The sequence below is a fragment of the Oncorhynchus nerka genome, unplaced genomic scaffold (assembly GCF_034236695.1).
Source record: "Oncorhynchus nerka isolate Pitt River unplaced genomic scaffold, Oner_Uvic_2.0 unplaced_scaffold_1008, whole genome shotgun sequence".
NCBI lineage: Eukaryota > Metazoa > Chordata > Actinopteri > Salmoniformes > Salmonidae > Oncorhynchus > Oncorhynchus nerka.
The window spans coordinates 187,128-207,127 of record NW_027040290.1 but is presented as its reverse complement, the minus strand read 5'-3'; the positions used below and the strand labels follow the sequence as shown (position 1 = coordinate 207,127).

Here is a 20,000-nt window from a genome sequence, read left to right as displayed (position 1 = left end):
AGAAACAGGAGAGAAACAAGAGAGAAACAGGAGAGAAACAGGAGAGAAACAGGAGAGAAACAGGAGAGAGAAAGAAACAGGAGAAGGGAGAGAAACAGGAGAGAAACAGGAGAGAAACAGGGGAGAGAAAGAAACAGGAGAGAAACAGGAGAGAAACAGGAGAGAGACAGGAGAGAAACAGGAGAGAAACAGGAGAGAAACAGGAGAGAAACAGGAGAGAGAAACAGGAGAGAAACAAGAGAGAAACAGGAGAGAAACGGGAGAGAAAGAAACAGGAGAGAAACAGGAGAGAAACAGGAGAGAGACAGGAGAGAGACAGGAGAGAAACAGGAGAGAAACAGGAGAGAGAAAGAAACAGGAGAGAGAGAGAAACAGGAGAGAAACAGGAGAGAAACAGGAGAGAAACAGGAGAGAAACAGGAGAGAGAAACAGGAGAGAGAAACAGAAGAGAAACAGGAGAGAAACAGGAGAGAAACAGGAGAGAAACAAGAGAGAAACAAGAGAGAAACAGGAGAGAAACAGGAGAGAAACAGGAGAGAAACAGGAGAGAAACAGGAGAGAAACAGGAGAGAAACAGGAGAGAGAAAGAAACAGGAGAAGGGAGAGAAACAGGAGAGAAACAGGAGAGAAACAGGGGAGAGAAAGAAACAGGAGAGAAACAGGAGAGAGACAGGAGAGAGACAGGAGAGAAACAGGAGAGAAACGAGAGAAACAGGAGAGAGAAAGAAACAGGAGAGAGAGAGAAACAGGAGAGAAACAGGAGAGAAACAGGAGAGAAACAAGAGAGAAACAGGAGAGAAACAAGAGAGAAACAGGAGAGAAACAGGAGAGAAACAGGAGAGAAACAGCAGAGAAACAGGAGAGAAACAAGAGAGAAACAGGAGAGAAACAGGAGAGAAACAGGAGAGAAACAGCAGAGAAACAGGAGAGAGAAACAGGAGAGAAACAGGAGAGAGAAACAGGAGAGAAACAGGAGAGAGAGTGAGAATGTGAGAGAGCGAGAGACAGAGGGAAATAGAGTCTCTCAATAAGTCTGTACGTTGACCTCTGTGGCAAAGCTGTTGAGAACAGATACATCAACTATCCTGACACACACACACACACACACACACACACACACACACACACACACACACACACACACACACACACACACACACACACACACACACACACACACACACACACACACACACACACACCTCAAAGGATCTGGCCCTGTCTGCCCCCTCTAAGTTGCCCTGGAGAGAGTCCATCTCTGTCTGCCCCTCCCTTCCTTCCTCCCTCTATCTCTCATTCCATCTGTCTCTCTCTCTGTCTCTCTCTCTCTCTCTCTCTCTGTCTCTCTCTGTATCTCATTCTCTCTCTCTCTCTCTCTCTCTCTCTCTCTCTCTCTGTCTCTCTCTCTCTCTCTCTCATTCCCTCTCTCTCTCTCTCTCTCTCTCTCTCTTCCCTCTCTCTCTCTCTCTCTCTCTCTCTCTCTGTCTCTCTCTCTCACTTCCCCTCTCTCTCTCTCTCTCTCTCTCTCTCTCTCTCTCCTCTCTCTCTCTCTCTCTCTCTCTCTCTCTCTCTCTCTCTCTCTCTCTCTCTCTCTCTCTCTCTCTCTCTCTCTCTCTCTCTCTCTGTCTCTGTCTCTCTCATTCCCTCTCTCTCTCTGTCTCTCTATCTCTCTCTCTCTCTCTCCCTGCACTGTTTGCTGACCCAGCGGATGAGCAGACCATCCTCCTCTAATATCTGTCACATCAAACACACCCAGAAACTGTCCTCACTAATACCTGACTGTCTGTCACATCAAACACACCCAGAAACTGTCCTCACTAATATCTGACTGTCTGTCACATCAAACACACCCAGAAACTGTCCTCCACTCAGGCATAAGAGAGGGAGGGGCAAGGAGGAGGGGATAGGTTCAGGGAGAGGAGGTGGGGAGAGGAGGAAGAGAGAGGTCCAGGGGAGTGGAGAGGATCAGGGAGAGGAGAAGAGGAGTGAGAGGAGAGGAGGGGAGAGGAGTGGAGGAGAGAGGATCGGGGAGAGGAGGGGAGAGAGCAGAGAGGAAAGGAAAGGATAGGAAAGGAGAGGAGAGGAGGAGAAGAGGGAGGGGAGGAGGAGTGAGAGGAGAGGAGAGGAGGGGAGAGGATCAGGGAGAGGAGAGGAGAGGAGAGGATCAGGGAGAGGAGAGGAGTTCTTGTTTATCCTCCATTTCACCAGAGAATATTGGCAAAGAGGCGGAGAAATTACAATAGAGAAATGAAAAAATACCCCCCCACGCTCTCCTCTCTCCTCTCCTCTTCTCTCCCGGATCCTCTCCCCTCCTACTTTCCCGTTCCCCCTCCTCTTCTCCCTTCCCCTCCTGTCCCCCTTCCCTCCTCTCCTCTCCCTGATCCTCTCCTCTCCCTGATCCTCTTCTCTCCTCCTCTCCCCTCCTCTTGTCCTCTCATTTCCCCTCCCCTACTCTCCCATTCCCCTCCTCTTCTCTCCTCCCTTCCCCTCCTGTCCCCCTCCTCTCCTCTCCCTGATCCTCTCCTTCTCTCCTTTCCCTGATCCTCTTCTCTCCTCCTCTCCCCTCCTCTCGTCCTCTCATTTCCCCTCCCCCTACTCTCCTTCCCCCTCCTCTCTCCCCCCCTTCCCCTCCTGTCCCCCTCCCTCTCCTCCCCTCCCCTCCTCTCCCCCTTCCCCTCCTGTCCCCCTCCTCTCCTCCCCCTCCCCTCCTCTCCTCCCTTCCCCTCCTGTCCCCCTCCTCTCCTCCCTTCCCCTCCTGTTCCTCTGTCGCCCTCCTCTCCTCCCCCTCCCCTCCTCTCCTCCCTTCCCCTCCTGTCCCCCTCCTCTCCTCCCCCTCCCCTCCTCTCCTCCCTTCCTCTCCTGTCCCCCTCCTCTCCCCCCTCCTCTCCTCCCTTCCCCTCCTGTCCCCCTCCTCCCTCTCCTCTCCTCCCCCTCCCCTCCTCTCCTCCCTTCCCCTCCTGTCCCCCTCCTCTCCTCCCCCTCTCCTTCTCTCCTCCAGTCAGTTAGCTGGTTAAGTGGTGAGGATGTGAGTTGGATTGATGGTGTTTAGTGTCTGATCCCTTTATGATGATGATGAATGGGACTGGTGTGTGTGTGTGTGTGTGTGTGTGTGTGTGTGTGTGTGTGTGTGTGTGTGTGTGTGTGTGTGTGTGTGTGTGTGTGTGTGTGTGTGTGTGTGTGTTATGATGATTATGATGAATGGATAGCTCTCTCTCCTCTCGTCTCGACTGTCGACTGTGTCTAAACACAGAGAAATTATTTAGTCCGACACACTGTCATGTAGCCTAATGCACTTATACATCCTGGCTACTCACTGACAGACTGAGAGAGGAGAGGAGAGGAGGGAGAGGAGAGGAGAGGAGAGGAGAGGAGAGGAGAGGTGAGGAGAGGAGAGGAGAGGCTGGGAGAGGAGAGGAGAGGAGAGGAGAGGAGAGGAGAGGAGAGGAGAGGAGACACACTGTCATGTAGCCTAATGCACTTATACATCCTGGCTACTCACTGACAGACTGAGAGAGGAGGGGAGGCTGGGAGAGGAGAGGAGAGGCTGGGAGAGGAGAGGATGGGAGAGGAGAGGAGAGGAGAGGAGAGGAGAGGAGAGGAGAGGAGAGGAGAGGAGGGAGAGGAGAGGAGAGGAGAGGAGAGGAGAGGAGACACACTGTCATGTAGCCTAATGCACTTATACATCCTGGCTACTCACTGACAGACTGAGAGAGAGGGGGGAGGCTGGGAGAGGAGAGGAGAGGCTGGGAGAGGAGAGGAGAGGAGAGGAGGGGCTGGGAGAGGAGAGGCGAGAGAGAGAGGAGAGGAGAGGCGAGGCGAGGCGAGGCGAGGCGAGGCGAGGCGAGGCGAGGAGAGGAGAGGAGAGGAGAGGAGAGGAGAGGAGAGGAGAGGAGAGGAGAGGAGAGGCTGGGAGAGGAGAGGAGATGAGAGGAGAGGCTGGGAGAGGAGAGGAGAGGCTGGGAGAGGAGAGGAGAGGAGAGGATGGGAGAGGAGAGGAGAGGCTGGGAGAGGAGAGGAGAGTCTGGGAGAGGAGAGGAAGAAGAGCGAGAGAGACAGAGAGAGAGAGATACAGAGAGAGAGAGAGAGTGAGAGAGACAGAGAAAGATGAGAGACTTTGACAGGATACGTCTCAAATATTCTCAACCACGATCATTTAAGTTATGTCGTTCCCATGTTTTTCCCATGTTGTTAGCGTGTTTTTAGCATTCTGTTAGCGTGTTATTATCATGTTGTTAGCATGTTTTTACCATGTTGTTAGCATGTTTTTAGCATTCTGTTAGCGTGTTATTATCATGTTGTTAGCATGTTTTTACCATGTTGTTAGCATGTTTTTAGCATTCTGTTAGCGTGTTATTATCATGTTGTTAGCATGTTTTTACCATGTTGTTAGCATGTTTTTAGCATTCTGTTAGCGTGTTATTATCATGTTGTTAGCATGTTTTTACCATGTTGTTAGCGTGTTTTTAGCATTCTGTTAGCGTGTGTGTTTCCTGTGTGTCCAGGTCGAGACCTCTGCAGCACCACCCTCCCCGGCTACCCCCCACACGTCCCCCCAACGGGCCAGGGCAGCTACTCTGCCTCCTCACTGACTGGTATGGTACCTGGTGAGTAAACACACTGACACATGGGGACGACCTGGAGTCTGTTCTGCTCTAAGGGTCTGTTATCTCCCCACCAGTCTATTCTACTGTAAGGGTCTGTTATCTCTCCACCAGTCTATTCTACTGTAAGGGTCTGTTATCTCTACACCAGTCTATTCTACTGTAAGGGTCTGTTATCTCCGCACCAGTCTATTCTACTGTAAGGGTCTGTTATCTCTACACCAGTCTATTCTACTGTAAGGGTCTGTTATCTCTAAACCAGTCTATTCTACTGTAAGGGTCTGTTATCTCTACACCAGTCTATTCTACTGTAAGGGTCTGTTATCTCCCCACCAGTCTATTCTACTGTAAGGGTCTGTTATCTCTACACCAGTCTATTCTACTGTAAGGGTCTGTTATCTCTACACCAGTCTATTCTACTGTAAGGGTCTGTTATCCCCCCACCAGTCTATTCTACTGTAAGGGTCTGTTATCTCCCCACCAGTCTATTCTACTGTAAGGGTCTGTTATCTCCCCACCAGTCTATTCTACTGTAAGGGTCTGTTATCTCCCCACCAGTCTATTCTACTGTAAGGGTCTGTTATCTCTACACCAGTCTATTCTACTGTACGGGTCTGTTATCTCCCTACCAGTCTATTCTACTGTACGGGTCTGTTATCTCTACACCAGTCTATTCTACTGTAAGGGTCTGTTATCTCCCCACCAGTCTATTCTACTGTAAGGGTCTGTTATCTCTACACCAGTCTATTCTACTGTAAGGGTCTGTTATCTCTACACCAGTCTATTCTACTGTAAGGGTCTGTTATCTCCCCACCAGTCTATTCTACTGTAAGGGTCTGTTATCTCTACACCAGTCTATTCTACTGTAAGGGTCTGTTATCTCTACACCAGTCTATTCTACTGTAAGGGTCTGTTATCTCTACACCAGTCTATTCTACTGTTATCTCTACACCAGTCTATTCTACTGTAAGGGTCTGTTATCTCTACACCAGTCTATTCTACTGTAAGGGTCTGTTATCTCCCCACCAGTCTATTCTACTGTAAGGGTCTGTTATATCCCTACCAGTCTATTCTACTGTAAGGGTCTGTTATCTCCCCACCAGTCTATTCTACTGTAAGGGTCTGTTATCTCCCCACCAGTCTATTCTACTGTAAGGGTCTGTTATCCCCCCACCAGTCTATTCTACTGTAAGGGTCTGTTATCTCCCCACCAGTCTATTCTACTGTAAGGGTCTGTTATCTCCCCACCAGTCTATTCTACTGTAAGGGTCTGTTATCTCTACACCAGTCTATTCTACTGTAAGGGTCTGTTATCTCTACACCAGTCTATTCTACTGTAAGGGTCTGTTATCTCCCCACCAGTCTATTCTACTGTAAGGGTCTGTTATCTCTACACCAGTCTATTCTACTGTAAGGGTCTGTTATCTCCCCACCAGTCTATTCTACTGTAAGGGTCTGTTATCTCTCCACCAGTCTATTCTACTGTAAGGGTCTATTATCTCTACACCAGTCTATTCTACTGTAAGGGTCTGTTATCTCTACACCAGTCTATTCTACTGTAAGGGTCTGTTATCTCTCCACCAGTCTATTCTACTGTAAGGGTCTGTTATCTCCCCACCAGTCTATTCTACTGTAAGGGTCTGTTATCTCCCCACCAGTCTATTCTACTGTAAGGGTCTGTTATCCCCCCACCAGTCTATTCTACTGTAAGGGTCTGTTATCTCCCCACCAGTCTATTCTACTGTAAGGGTCTGTTATCTCCCCACCAGTCTATTCTACTGTAAGGGTCTGTTATCTCTACACCAGTCTATTCTACTGTAAGGGTCTGTTATCTCTACACCAGTCTATTCTACTGTAAGGGTCTGTTATCTCCCCACCAGTCTATTCTACTGTAAGGGTCTGTTATCTCTACACCAGTCTATTCTACTGTAAGGGTCTGTTATCTCCCCACCAGTCTATTCTACTGTAAGGGTCTGTTATCTCTCCACCAGTCTATTCTACTGTAAGGGTCTATTATCTCTACACCAGTCTATTCTACTGTAAGGGTCTGTTATCTCTACACCAGTCTATTCTACTGTAAGGGTCTGTTATCTCCCCACCAGTCTATTCTACTGTAAGGGTCTGTTATCTCTACACCAGTCTATTCTACTGTAAGGGTCTGTTATCTCCCCACCAGTCTATTCTACTGTAAGGGTCTGTTATCTCTCCACCAGTCTATTCTACTGTAAGGGTCTATTATCTCTACACCAGTCTATTCTACTGTAAGGGTCTGTTATCTCTACACCAGTCTATTCTACTATAAGGGTCTGTTATCTCCCCACCAGTCTATTCTACTATAAGGGTCTGTTATCTCCCCACCAGTCTATTCTACTGTAAGGGTCTGTTATCTCTACACCAGTCTATTCTACTGTAAGGGTCTGTTATCTCTCCACCAGTCTATTCTACTGTAAGGGTCTGTTATCTCTACACCAGTCTATTCTACTGTAAGGGTCTGTTATCTCCCCACCAGTCTATTCTACTGTAAGGGTCTGTTATCTCTACACCAGTCTATTCTACTGTAAGGGTCTGTTATCTCTACACCAGTCTATTCTACTGTAAGGGTCTGTTATCTCTCCACCAGTCTATTCTACTGTAAGGGTCTGTTATCTCTACACCAGTCTATTCTACTGTAAGGGTCTGTTATCTCCCCACCAGTCTATTCTACTGTAAGGGTCTGTTATCTCCCCACCAGTCTATTCTACTGTAAGGGTCTGTTATCTCTACACCAGTCTATTCTACTGTAAGGGTCTGTTATCTCTACACCAGTCTTTTCTACTGTAAGGGTCTGTTATCTCTACACCAGTCTATTCTACTGTAAGGGTCTGTTATCTCTACACCAGTCTATTCTACTGTAAGGGTCTGTTATCTCTACACCAGTCTATTCTACTGTAAGGGTCTGTTATCTCTACACCAGTCTATTCTACTGTAAGGGTCTGTTATCTCTACACCAGTCTATTCTACTGTAAGGGTCTATTCTACTGTAAGGGTCTGTTCAACTGTAAGGGTCCCCACCAGTCCGTTAGAAATCCCACTGTGTGTGTGTGTGTGTGTGTGTGTGTGTGTGTGTGTGTGTGTGTGTGTGTGTGTGTGTGTGTGTATGGTTGAACACAGCTGTCTCTCCCTCTACATCAGTAATGTGGTTTTAATGAGAATCACCCAGAGACTAATGCATTCATTCCCTTCCAACGCCTCTGTCTGAGTTTTACTGGGAGTAGTGTTTAACACATACACACGCACACGCACACGCACACAGACACACACACACACACACACACACACACACACACACACACACACACACACACACACACACACACACACACACACACACACACACACACACCACCTCTCTCTGTGGGCTTGTACAACAGCTCTTCTAAATATGGGTAACCCTGTCCCCCAGTCTCACCCCGTCCTGTCCCCAGGTTTGACAGCGTCTTGTGTGGGTGTATTTGACAGTGTCTGTGACCTTGACATAGAGCTCCGCACTGTGGGACCCCCCCCCTCTTCCTCCCATCTCCTCCCCCCTCCTCCTCAAACCTCGTTTTCACAACAACCTGACACAGCGCCGTCACCGTGGCGATGACAAGGGGAGGATGTTATTGTCCGGGGAACGCCATGGAGACCCCACCTGACAGACGCGTGCACACACACACACACACACACACACACACAGAGAGCAGCAGGTTATGTTAGAGAATGGAATATCCCCATGGATACAAAACACTTTGTAGTCACCGTGGCGATGACAAGGGGGAAAGGATGTTATTGTCCTAAACACAGCCTCTGGAACAACAGACTGTAAAACAACTCAGAGTCCACAAAGTCCTCAAACACTTATGAACACATTAAAGACTAACGCTGGCTCCCAAATGTCACCCTATACTGGGGCCCGGGACGATACCTGTATCACATTAAAGACTAACGCCAAATGTCACCCTATACTGGGGCCCGGGACGATACCTGTATCACATTAAAGACTAACGCTGGGTCCCAAATGTCACCCTATACTGGGGCCCGGGACGATACCTGTATCACATTAAAGACTAACGCTGGGTCCCAAATGTCACCCTATACTGGGGCCCGGGACGATACCTGTATCACATTAAAGACTAACGCTGGGTCCCCAATGTCACCCTATACTGGGGCCCGGGACGATACCTGTATCACATTAAAGACTAACGCTGGGTCCCAAATGTCACCCTATACTGGGGCCCGGGACGATACCTGTATCACATTAAAGACTAACGCTGGGTCCCCAATGTCACCCTATACTGGGGCCCGGGACGATACCTGTATCACATTAAAGATTAACGCTGGGTCCCCAATGTCACCCTATACTGGGGCCCGGGACGATACCTGTATCACATTAAAGACTAACGCTGGGTCCCCAATGTCACCCTATACTGGGGCCCGGGACGATACCTGTATTACATTAAAGACTAACGCTGGGTCCCCAATGTCACCCTATACTGGGGCCCGGGACGATATCTGTGTCACATTAAAGACTAACGCTGGGTCCCAAATGTCACCCTATACTGGGGCCCGGGACGATACCTGTATCACATTAAAGACTAACGCCAAATGTCACCCTATACTGGGGCCCGGGACGATACCTGTATCACATTAAAGACTAACGCTGGGTCCCAAATGTCACCCTATACTGGGGCCCGGGACGGTACCTGTATCACATTAAAGACTAACGCTGGGTCCCCAATGTCACCCTATACTGGGGCCCGGGACGATACCTGTATCACATTAAAGACTAACGCTGGGTCCCCAATGTCACCCTATACTGGGGCCCTGGACGATACCTGTTTCACATTAAAGACTAACGCTGGGTCCCAAATGTCACCCTATACTGGGGCCCGGGACGATACCTGTATCACATTAAAGACTAACGCTGGGTCACCAATGTCACCCTATACTGGGGCCCGGGACGATACCTGTATCACATTAAAGACTAACGCTGGGTCCCCAATGTCACCCTATACTGGGGCCCGGGACGATACCTGTTTCACATTAAAGACTAACGCTGGGTCCCAAATGTCACCCTATACTGGGGCCCGGGACGATACCTGTATCACATTAAAGACTAACGCTGGGTCCCAAATGTCACCCTATACTGGGGCCCGGGACGATACCTGTATCACATTTAAATCCTGAGGCAGACCCAGCTCTTTAGTCCATATAAACCTGTAGGAGACCCAGCTCTTTAGTCCTTTATAAACCTGTAGGAGACCCAGCTCTTTAGTCCTTTATAAACCTGTAGGAGACCCAGCTCTTTAGTCCTTTATAAACCTGTAGGAGACCCAGCTCTATAGTCCATATAAACCTGTAGGAGACCCAGCTCTTTAGTCCTTATAAACCTGTAGGAGACTCAGCTCTTTAGTCCATATAAACCTGTAGGAGACCCAGCTCTTTAGTCCATATAAACCTGTAGGAGACTCAGCTCTTTAGTCCATATAAACCTGTAGGAGACTCAGCTCTATAGTCCTTTATAAACCTGTAGGAGACCCAGCTCTTTAGTCCTTTATAAACCTGTAGGAGACCCAGCTTTTTAGTCCTTTATAAACCTGTAGGAGACCCAGCTCTATAGTCCATATAAATCTGTAGGAGACCCAGCTCTTTAGTCCTTATAAACCTGTAGGAGACTCAGCTCTTTAGTCCATATAAACCTGTAGGAGACCCAGCTCTTTAGTCCATATAAACCTGTAGGAGACTCAGCTCTTTAGTCCATATAAACCTGTAGGAGACTCAGCTCTATAGTCCTTTATAAACCTGTAGGAGACTCAGCTCTTTAGTCCTTTATAAACATGTAGGAGACTCAGCTCTTTAGTCCTTTATAAACCTGTAGGAGACTCAGCTCTTTAGTCCATATAAACCTGTAGGAGACCCAGCTCTTTAGTCCATATAAACCTGTAGGAGACCCAGCTCTTTAGTCCATATAAACCTGTAGGAGACTCAGCTCTTTAGTCCATATAAACCTGTAGGAGGCCCAGCTCTTTAGTCCATATAAACCTGTAGGAGACTCAGCTCTTTAGTCCATATAAACCTGTAGGAGACCCAGCTCTTTAGTCCTTTATAAACCTGTAGGAGACTCAGCTCTTTAGTCCATATAAACATGTAGGAGACCCAGCTCTTTAGTCCATATAAACCTGTAGGAGACCCAGCTCTTTAGTCCATATAAACCTGTAGGAGACTCAGCTCTTTAGTCCTTTATAAACCTGTAGGAGACTCAGCTCTTTAGTCCATATAAACCTGTAGGAGACTCAGCTCTTTAGTCCTTTATAAACCTGTAGGAGACTCAGCTCTTTAGTCCATATAAACCTGTAGGAGACTCAGCTCTTTAGTCCTTTATAAACCTGTAGGAGACCCAGCTCTTTAGTCCATATAAACCTGTAGGAGACTCAGCTCTTTAGTCCATATAAACCTGTAGGAGACCCAGCTCTTTAGTCCTTTATAAACCTGTAGGAGACTCAGCTCTTTAGTCCATATAAACCTGTAGGAGACTCAGCTCTTTAGTCCATATAAACCTGTAGGAGACTCAGCTCTTTAGTCCATATAAACCTGTAGGAGACTCAGCTCTTTAGTCCATATAAACCTGTAGGAGACTCATCTCTTTTGTCCATATAAACCTGTAGGAGACTCAGCTCTTTAGTCCTTTATAAACCTGTAGGAGACCCAGCTCTTTAGTCCATATAAACCTGTAGGAGACCCAGCTCTTTAGTCCATATAAACCTGTAGGAGACCCAGCTCTATAGTCCTTTATAAACCTGTAGGAGACCCAGCTCTATAGTCCATATAAACCTGTAGGAGACTCAGCTCTTTAGTCCATATAAACCTGTAGGAGGCCCAGCTCTTTAGTCCATATAAACCTGTAGGAGAGGAGACCCAGCTCTTTAGTCCTTATAAACCTGTAGGAGACCCAGCTCTTTAGTCCATATAAACCTGTAGGAGACCCAGCTCTTTAGTCCATATAAACCTGTAGGAGACCCAGCTCTTTAGTCCATATAAACCTGTAGGAGACTCAGCTCTTTAGTCCATATAAACCTGTAGGAGACTCAGCTCTTTAGTCCTTTATAAACCTGTAGGAGACTCAGCTCTTTAGTCCATATAAACCTGTAGGAGACTCAGCTCTTTAGTCATTTATAAACCTGTAGGAGACTCAGCTCTTTAGTCCATATAAACCTGTAGGAGACTCAGCTCTTTAGTCATTTATAAACCTGTAGGAGACCCAGCTCTTTAGTCCATATAAACCTGTAGGAGACTCAGCTCTTTAGTCCATATAAACCTGTAGGAGACCCAGCTCTTTAGTCCTTTATAAACCTGTAGGAGACTCAGCTCTTTAGTCCATATAAACATGTAGGAGACCCAGCTCTTTAGTCCATATAAACCTGTAGGAGACCCAGCTCTATAGTCCATATAAACCTGTAGGAGACTCAGCTCTTTAGTCCTTTATAAACCTATAGGAGACTCAGCTCTTTAGTCCATATAAACCTGTAGGAGACCCAGCTCTTTAGTCCTTTATAAACCTGTAGGAGACTCAGCTCTTTAGTCCATATAAACCTGTAGGAGACTCAGCTCTTTAGTCCATATAAACCTGTAGGAGACTCAGCTCTTTAGTCCATATAAACCTGAGGGAGACTCATCTCTTTAGTCCTTTATAAACCTGTAGGAGACTCAGCTCTTTAGTCCATATAAACCTGTAGGAGACTCAGCTCTTTAGTCCTTTATAAACCTGTAGGAGACTCAGCTCTTTAGTCCATATAAACCTGTAGGAGATTCAGCTCTTTAGTCCTTTATAAACCTGTAGGAGACTCAGCTCTTTAGTCCTTTATAAACCTGTAGGATACTCAGCTCTTTAGTCCATATAAACCTGTAGGAGACTCAGCTCTTTAGTCCATATAAACCTGTAGGAGACTCAGCTCTTTAGTCCTTTATAAACCTGTAGGAGACTCAGCTCTTTAGTCCATATAAACCTGTAGGAGACCCAGCTCTTTAGTCCATATAAACCTGTAGGAGACCCAGCTCTATAGTCCATATATACCTGTAGGAGCCTCAGCTCTTTAGTCCTTTATAAACCTGTAGGAGACTCAGCTCTATAGTCCATATAAACCTGTAGGAGACTCAGCTCTTTAGTCCTTTATAAACCTGTAGGAAACCCAGCTCTTTAGTCCTTTATAAACCTGTAGGAGACTCAGCTCTTTAGTCCATATAAACCTGTAGGAGACTCAGCTCTTTAGTCCATATAAACCTGTAGGAGACTCAGCTCTTTAGTCCATATAAACCTGTAGGAGACTCAGCTCTTTAGTCCACATAAACCTGTAGGAGACTCAGCTCTTTAGTCCATATAAACCCTTAGGAGACTCAGCTCTTTAGTCCATATAAACCTGTAGGAGACTCAGCTCTTTTGTCCATATAAACCTGTAGGAGACTCAGCTCTTTAGTCCTTTATAAACCTGTAGGAGACCCAGCTCTTTAGTCCATATAAACCTGTAGGAGACCCAGCTCTTTAGTCCATATAAACCTGTAGGAGACCCAGCTCTATAGTCCTTTATAAACCTGTAGGAGACCCAGCTCTATAGTCCATATAAACCTGTAGGAGACTCAGCTCTTTAGTCCATATAAACCTGTAGGAGGCCCAGCTCTTTAGTCCATATAAACCTGTAGGAGACCCAGCTCTTTAGTCCTTTATAAACCTGTAGGAGACTCAGCTCTTTAGTCCATATAAACATGTAGGAGACCCAGCTCTTTAGTCCATATAAACCTGTAGGAGACCCAGCTCTTTAGTCCATATAAACCTGTAGGAGACTCAGCTCTTTAGTCCTTTATAAACCTGTAGGAGACTCAGCTCTTTAGTCCATATAAACCTGTAGGAGACTCAGCTCTTTAGTCATTTATAAACCTGTAGGAGACTCAGCTCTTTAGTCCATATAAACCTGTAGGAGACTCAGCTCTTTAGTCATTTATAAACCTGTAGGAGACCCAGCTCTTTAGTCCATATAAACCTGTAGGAGACTCAGCTCTTTAGTCCATATAAACCTGTAGGAGACCCAGCTCTTTAGTCCTTTATAAACCTGTAGGAGACTCAGCTCTTTAGTCCATATAAACATGTAGGAGACCCAGCTCTTTAGTCCATATAAACCTGTAGGAGACCCAGCTCTATAGTCCATATAAACCTGTAGGAGACTCAGCTCTTTAGTCCTTTATAAACCTATAGGAGACTCAGCTCTTTAGTCCATATAAACCTGTAGGAGACCCAGCTCTTTAGTCCTTTATAAACCTGTAGGAGACTCAGCTCTTTAGTCCTTATAAACCTGTAGGAGACTCAGCTCTTTAGTCCATATAAACCTGTAGGAGACTCAGCTCTTTAGTCCATATAAACCTGTAGGAGACTCATCTCTTTAGTCCTTTATAAACCTGTAGGAGACTCAGCTCTTTAGTCCATATAAACCTGTAGGAGACTCAGCTCTTTAGTCCTTTATAAACCTGTAGGAGACTCAGCTCTTTAGTCCATATAAACCTGTAGGAGATTCAGCTCTTTAGTCCTTTATAAACCTGTAGGAGACTCAGCTCTTTAGTCCTTTATAAACCTGTAGGATACTCAGCTCTTTAGTCCATATAAACCTGTAGGAGACTCAGCTCTTTAGTCCATATAAACCTGTAGGAGACTCAGCTCTTTAGTCCTTTATAAACCTGTAGGAGACTCAGCTCTTTAGTCCATATAAACCTGTAGGAGACCCAGCTCTTTAGTCCATATAAACCTGTAGGAGACCCAGCTCTATAGTCCATATATACCTGTAGGAGCCTCAGCTCTTTAGTCCTTTATAAACCTGTAGGAGACTCAGCTCTATAGTCCATATAAACCTGTAGGAGACTCAGCTCTTTAGTCCTTTATAAACCTGTAGGAAACCCAGCTCTTTAGTCCTTTATAAACCTGTAGGAGACTCAGCTCTTTAGTCCATATAAACCTGTAGGAGACTCAGCTCTTTAGTCCATATAAACCTGTAGGAGACTCAGCTCTTTAGTCCATATAAACCTGTAGGAGACTCAGCTCTTTAGTCCACATAAACCTGTAGGAGACTCAGCTCTTTAGTCCATATAAACCCTTAGGAGACTCAGCTCTTTAGTCCATATAAACCTGTAGGAGACTCAGCTCTATAGTCCATATAAACCTGTAGGAGACCCAGCTCTTTAGTCCATATAAACCTGTAGGAGACCCAGCTCTTTAGTCCATATAAACCTGTAGGAGACACAGCTCTTTAGTCCATATAAACCTGTAGGAGACTCAGCTCTTTAGTCCATATAAACCTGTAGGAGACCCAGCTCTTTAGTCCTTTATAAACCTGTTAGAGACTCAGCTCTTTAGTCCATATAAACCTGTAGGAGACTCAGCTCTTTAGTCCATATAAACCTGTAGGAGACCCAGCTCTTTAGTCCTTTATAAACCTGTAGGAGACTCAGCTCTTTAGTCCTTTATAAACCTGTAGGAGACCCAGCTCTTTAGTCCATATAAACCTGTAGGAGACTCAGCTCTTTAGTCCATATAAACCTGTAGGAGACTCAGCTCTTTACTCCTTTATAAACCTGTAGGAGACCCAGCTCTTTAGTCCTTTATAAACCTGTAGGAGACCCAGCTCTTTAGTCCTTTATAAACCTGTAGGAGACTCAGCTCTTTAGTCCATATAAACCTGTAGGAGACCCAGCTCTTTAGTCCTTTATAAACCTGTAGGAGACCCAGCTCTTTAGTCCTTTATAAACCTGTAGGAGGCCCAGCTCTTTAGTCCATATAAACCTGTAGGAGACCCAGCTCTTTAGTCCATATAAACCTGTAGGAGACTCAGCTCTTTAGTCCTTTATAAACCTGTAGGAGACCCAGCTCTTTAGTCCATATAAACCTGTAGGAGACTCAGCTCTTTAGTCCTTTATAAACCTGTAGGAGACCCAGCTCTTTAGTCCTTTATAAACCTGTAGGAGACTCAGCTCTTTAGTCCATATAAACCTGTAGGAGACCCAGCTCTTTAGTCCTTTATAAACCTGTAGGAGACTCAGCTCTTTAGTCCATATAAACCTGTAGGAGACCCAGCTCTTTAGTCCATATAAACCTGTAGGAGACTCAGCTCTTTAGTCCTTTATAAACCTGTAGGAGACCCAGCTCTTTAGTCCATATAAACCTGTAGGAGACTCAGCTCTTTAGTCCTTTATAAACCTGTAGGAGACCCAGCTCTTTAGTCCTTTATAAACCTGTAGGAGACTCAGCTCTTTAGTCCATATAAACCTGTAGGAGACCCAGCTCTTTAGTCCTTTATAAACCTGTAGGAGACTCAGCTCTTTAGTCCATATAAACCTGTAGGAGACCCAGCTCTTTAGTCCATATAAACCTGTAGGAGACTCAGCTCTTTAGTCCTTTATAAACCTGTAGGAGACCCAGCTCTTTAGTCCTTTATAAACCTGTAGGAGACTCAGCTCTTTAGTCCATATAAACCTGTAGGAGACCCAGCTCTTTAGTCCTTTATAAACCTGTAGGAGACCCAGCTCTTTAGTCCTTTATAAACCTGTAGGAGACCCAGCTCTTTAGTCTTGCAACAACTCACTACCGAGTTCCAAACTGCCTCTGGAAGCAACGTCAACACAAGAACTGTTTGTCGGGAGCTTCATGAAATGGGTTTCCATGGCCGAGCAGCCGCACACAAGCCTAAGATCACCATACGCGATGACAAGCGTCGGCTGGACTGGTGTAAAGCTCGCCGCCATTGGACTCTGGAGCAGTGGAAACGTGTTCTCTGGAGTGATGAATCACGCTTCACCATCTGGCAGTCCGACGGACGAATCTGGGTTTTGACGGATGCCAGGAGAACGCTACCTGCCCCAATGCATAGTGCCGACTGTAAAGTTTGGTGGAGGAGGAATAATGGTCTGGGGCTGTTTTTCATGGTTCGGGCCCCTTTGTTCCAGCGAAGGGAAATCTTAATGTTACAGCATACAATGACATTCTAGATGATTCTGTGCTTCCAAACTTTGCGGCAACAGTTTGGGGAAAGGCCCTTTCCTGTTTCAGCATGACAATGCCTCCTGACACAAAGCGAGGTCCATACAGAAATGGTTTGTCGAGATCGGTGTGAAAGAACTTCACTGGAATGCACAGAGCCCTGACCTCAACCCCATCCAACACTTTTTGGACGAATTGGAACGCCTACTCTCTAATACTGTTCATCAGACAGGAGACTCTCTGTTCATCAGACAGGAGACTCTGTTCATCAGACAGGAGACTCTCTGTTCATCAGACAGGAGACTCTCTGTTCATCAGACAGGAGACTCTCTGTTCATCAGACAGGAGACTCTCTGTTCATCAGACAGGAGACTCTCTGTTCATCAGACAGGAGACTCTCTGTTCATCAGACAGGAGACTCTCTGTTCATCAGACAGGAGACCCTCTGTTCATCAGACAGGAGACTCTCTGTTCATCAGACAGGAGACTCTGTTCATCAGACAGGAGACTCTCTAATACTGTTCATCAGACAGGAGACTCTCTGTTCATCAGACAGGAGACTCTCTGTTCATCAGTCAGGAGACTCTGTTCATCAGACAGGAGACTCTCTGTTCATCAGACAGGAGACTCTCTGTTCATCAGACAGGAGACTCTCTGTTCGTCAGACAGGAGACTCTCTGTTCATCAGACAGGAGACTCTCTGTTCATCAGACAGGAGACTCTCTGTTCATCAGACAGGAGACTCTCTGTTCATTAGACAGGAGACTCTCTGTTCGTCAGACAGGAGACTCTGTTCATCAGACAGGAGACTCTGTTCATCAGACAGGAGACTCTCTGTTCATCAGACAGGAGACTCTCTGTTCATCAGACAGGAGACTCTCTGTTCATCAGACAGGAGACTCTGTAATACTGTTCATCAGACAGGAGACTCTCTGTTCATCAGACAGGAGACTCTCTGTTCATCAGACAGGAGACTCTCTGTTCATCAGACAGGAGACTCTGTTCGTCAGACAGGAGACTCTCTGTTCATCAGACAGGAGACTCTGTTCATCAGACAGGAGACTCTCTGTTCATCAGACAGGAGACTCTCTGTTCATCAGACAGGAGACTCTCTAATACTGTTCATCAGACAGGAGACTCTCTCTAATATTGTTCATCATCTCTTCTCTTCACTTCTTTGTCTACTCTATTATAATCCTCATAAAGCAATGCTCTCTCTCTCTCTGGCGCGCTCTCTCTCTGGGGGGTGGGGGGCGGGTTGAATCACTGAGGCAGAACGGACAGAACGGAGGAAAGAGACAGAGGGATGGAGGAAAGGAAGGAGGGAAGGAGGGAGGGCTCAGTGACTGTCAGCTCAGGGAGAAGTATCCCTAGGGAGGAGTAAAGGTTTTGAGGAAAACAAGAAAAGAGAGAGAGAGAGAGAGAGAGAGAGAGAGAGGAGACAGAGAGAGACAGAGAGAGACAGAGAGAGAGAGAGAGAGAGAGAGAGAGAGAGAAAGAGAGAGGTAGAGAGAGAGAGAGGAAATGACAGGGAATGTTGTTTTGATATGAGGGTGGTGGCTGGATTGTGGGGAAAAAATAAAGAGAGAGAGATGAGGAGGATGAAAGGAAAATGTGAGAGAAGGGAATGAAAGTTGAGGAAGGAGAGAGAGATACACTACTACTGTTCTGTTCCTGTCTGATCCTGTCTGTTCCTGTCTGTTCCTGCTGTCTGTTCCTCTCTGTTCCTGTCTGTTCCTGTCTGTTCCTCTCTGTTCCTGTCTGTTCCTCTCTGTTCCTCTCTGTTCCTGTCTGTTCCTCTCTGTTCCTCTCTGTTCCTGTCTGTTCCTCTCTGTTCCTCTCTGTTCCTCTCTGTTCCTGTCTGTTCCTGTCTGTTCCTCTCTGTTCCTCTCTGTTCCTGTCTGTTCCTGTCTGTTCCTCTCTGTTCCTCTCTGTTCCTGTCTGTTCCTCTCTGTTCCTGTCTGTTCCTCTCTGTTCCTGTCTGTTCCTCTCTGTTCCTGTCTGTTCCTGTCTGTTCCTCTCTGTTCCTGTCTGTTCCTGTCTGTTCCTGTCTGTTCCTCTCTGTTCCTCTCTGTTCCTGTCTGTTCCTCTCTGTTCCTGTCTGTTCCTCTCTGTTCCTGTCTGTTCCTGTCTGTTCCTCTCTGTTCCTGTCTGTTCCTCTCTGTTCCTCTCTGTTCCTCTCTGTTCCTGTCTGTTCCTGTCTGTTCCTCTCTGTTCCTGTCTGTTCCTGTCTGTTCCTCTCTGTCTGTTCCTGTCTGTTCCTCTCTGTCTGTTCCTCTCTGTTCCTATCTGTTCCTGTCTGTTCCTGTCTGTTCCTGTCTGTTCCTGTCTGTTCCTCTCTGTTCCTCTCTGTTCCTGTCTGTTCCTCTCTGTTCCTGTCTGTTCCTCTCTGTTCCTGTCTGTTCCTGTCTGTTCCTCTCTGTTCCTGTCTGTTCCTGTCTGTTCCTCTCTGTTCCTCTCTGTTCCTGTCTGTTCCTGTCTGTTCCTGTCTGTTCCTCTCTGTTCCTGTCTGTTCCTGTCTGTTCCTCTCTGTCTGTTCCTGTCTGTTCCTCTCTGTCTGTTCCTGTCTGTTCCTCTCTGTCTGTTCCTCTCTGTCTGTTCCTGTCTGTTCCTCTCTGTTCCTCTCTGTTCCTGTCTGTTCCTGTCTGTTCCTGTCTGTTCCTGTCTGTTCCTCTCTGTCTGTTCCTGTCTGTTCCTCTCTGTCTGTTCCTGTCTGTTCCTCTCTGTCTGTTCCTCTCTGTCTGTTCCTGTCTGTTCCTCTCTGTTCCTCTCTGTTCCTGTCTGTTCCTGTCTGTTCCTCTCTGTTCCTCTCTGTTCCTCTCTGTTCCTCTCTGTTCCTCTCTGTTCCTGTCTGTTCCTCTCTGTTCCTGTCTGTTCTGTTCCTCTCTGTTCCTGTCTGTTCCTCTCTGTTCCTGTCTGTTCCTCTCTGTTCCTGTCTGTTCCTCTCTGTTCCTGTCTGTTCCTCTCTGTTCCTGTCTGTTATTAACGGTTAATAAGTGTTCTTGTCTGTTTCTGTTCCAGGAGGAGATTTCTCCGGGAGTCCCTATTCCCACCCTCAGTATTCCACATACAACGAGTCCTGGAGATTTCCAAACCCCAGCCTGTTAGGTAAGGCAACAACCACTCGACCAATCATAGGCATTATTCAATCACCAATTAACCAATCAACCATTCAATCTCAACTCAAAGACCTCCCCTATTTCTCCATTTAGTGCCCTATTTCTCCATTTAGTGCCCTATTTCTCCATTTAGTGCCCTATTTCTCCATTTAGTGCCCTATTTCTCCATTTAGTGCCCTATTTCTCCATTTATTCTCCATTTAGTGCCCTATTTCTCCATTTAGTGCCCTATTTCTCCATTTATTCTCC

The 20,000-nt window shown here is 46.5% G+C and overlaps 1 protein-coding gene across 1 annotated transcript in view; it reads left to right on the top strand.

Moving 5' to 3' along the window:
* LOC135570254 (paired box protein Pax-5-like) overlaps nucleotides 1-20,000 on the top strand; it is a 26,047-nt gene that overhangs the window by 1,408 nt on the left and 4,639 nt on the right. The window contains exons 2-3 of the mRNA XM_065016367.1: nucleotides 4,503-4,604; nucleotides 19,654-19,740. Coding sequence (XP_064872439.1) covers nucleotides 4,503-4,604; nucleotides 19,654-19,740 — 189 coding nt within the window. The remainder of the gene's footprint in view (nucleotides 1-4,502; nucleotides 4,605-19,653; nucleotides 19,741-20,000) is intronic.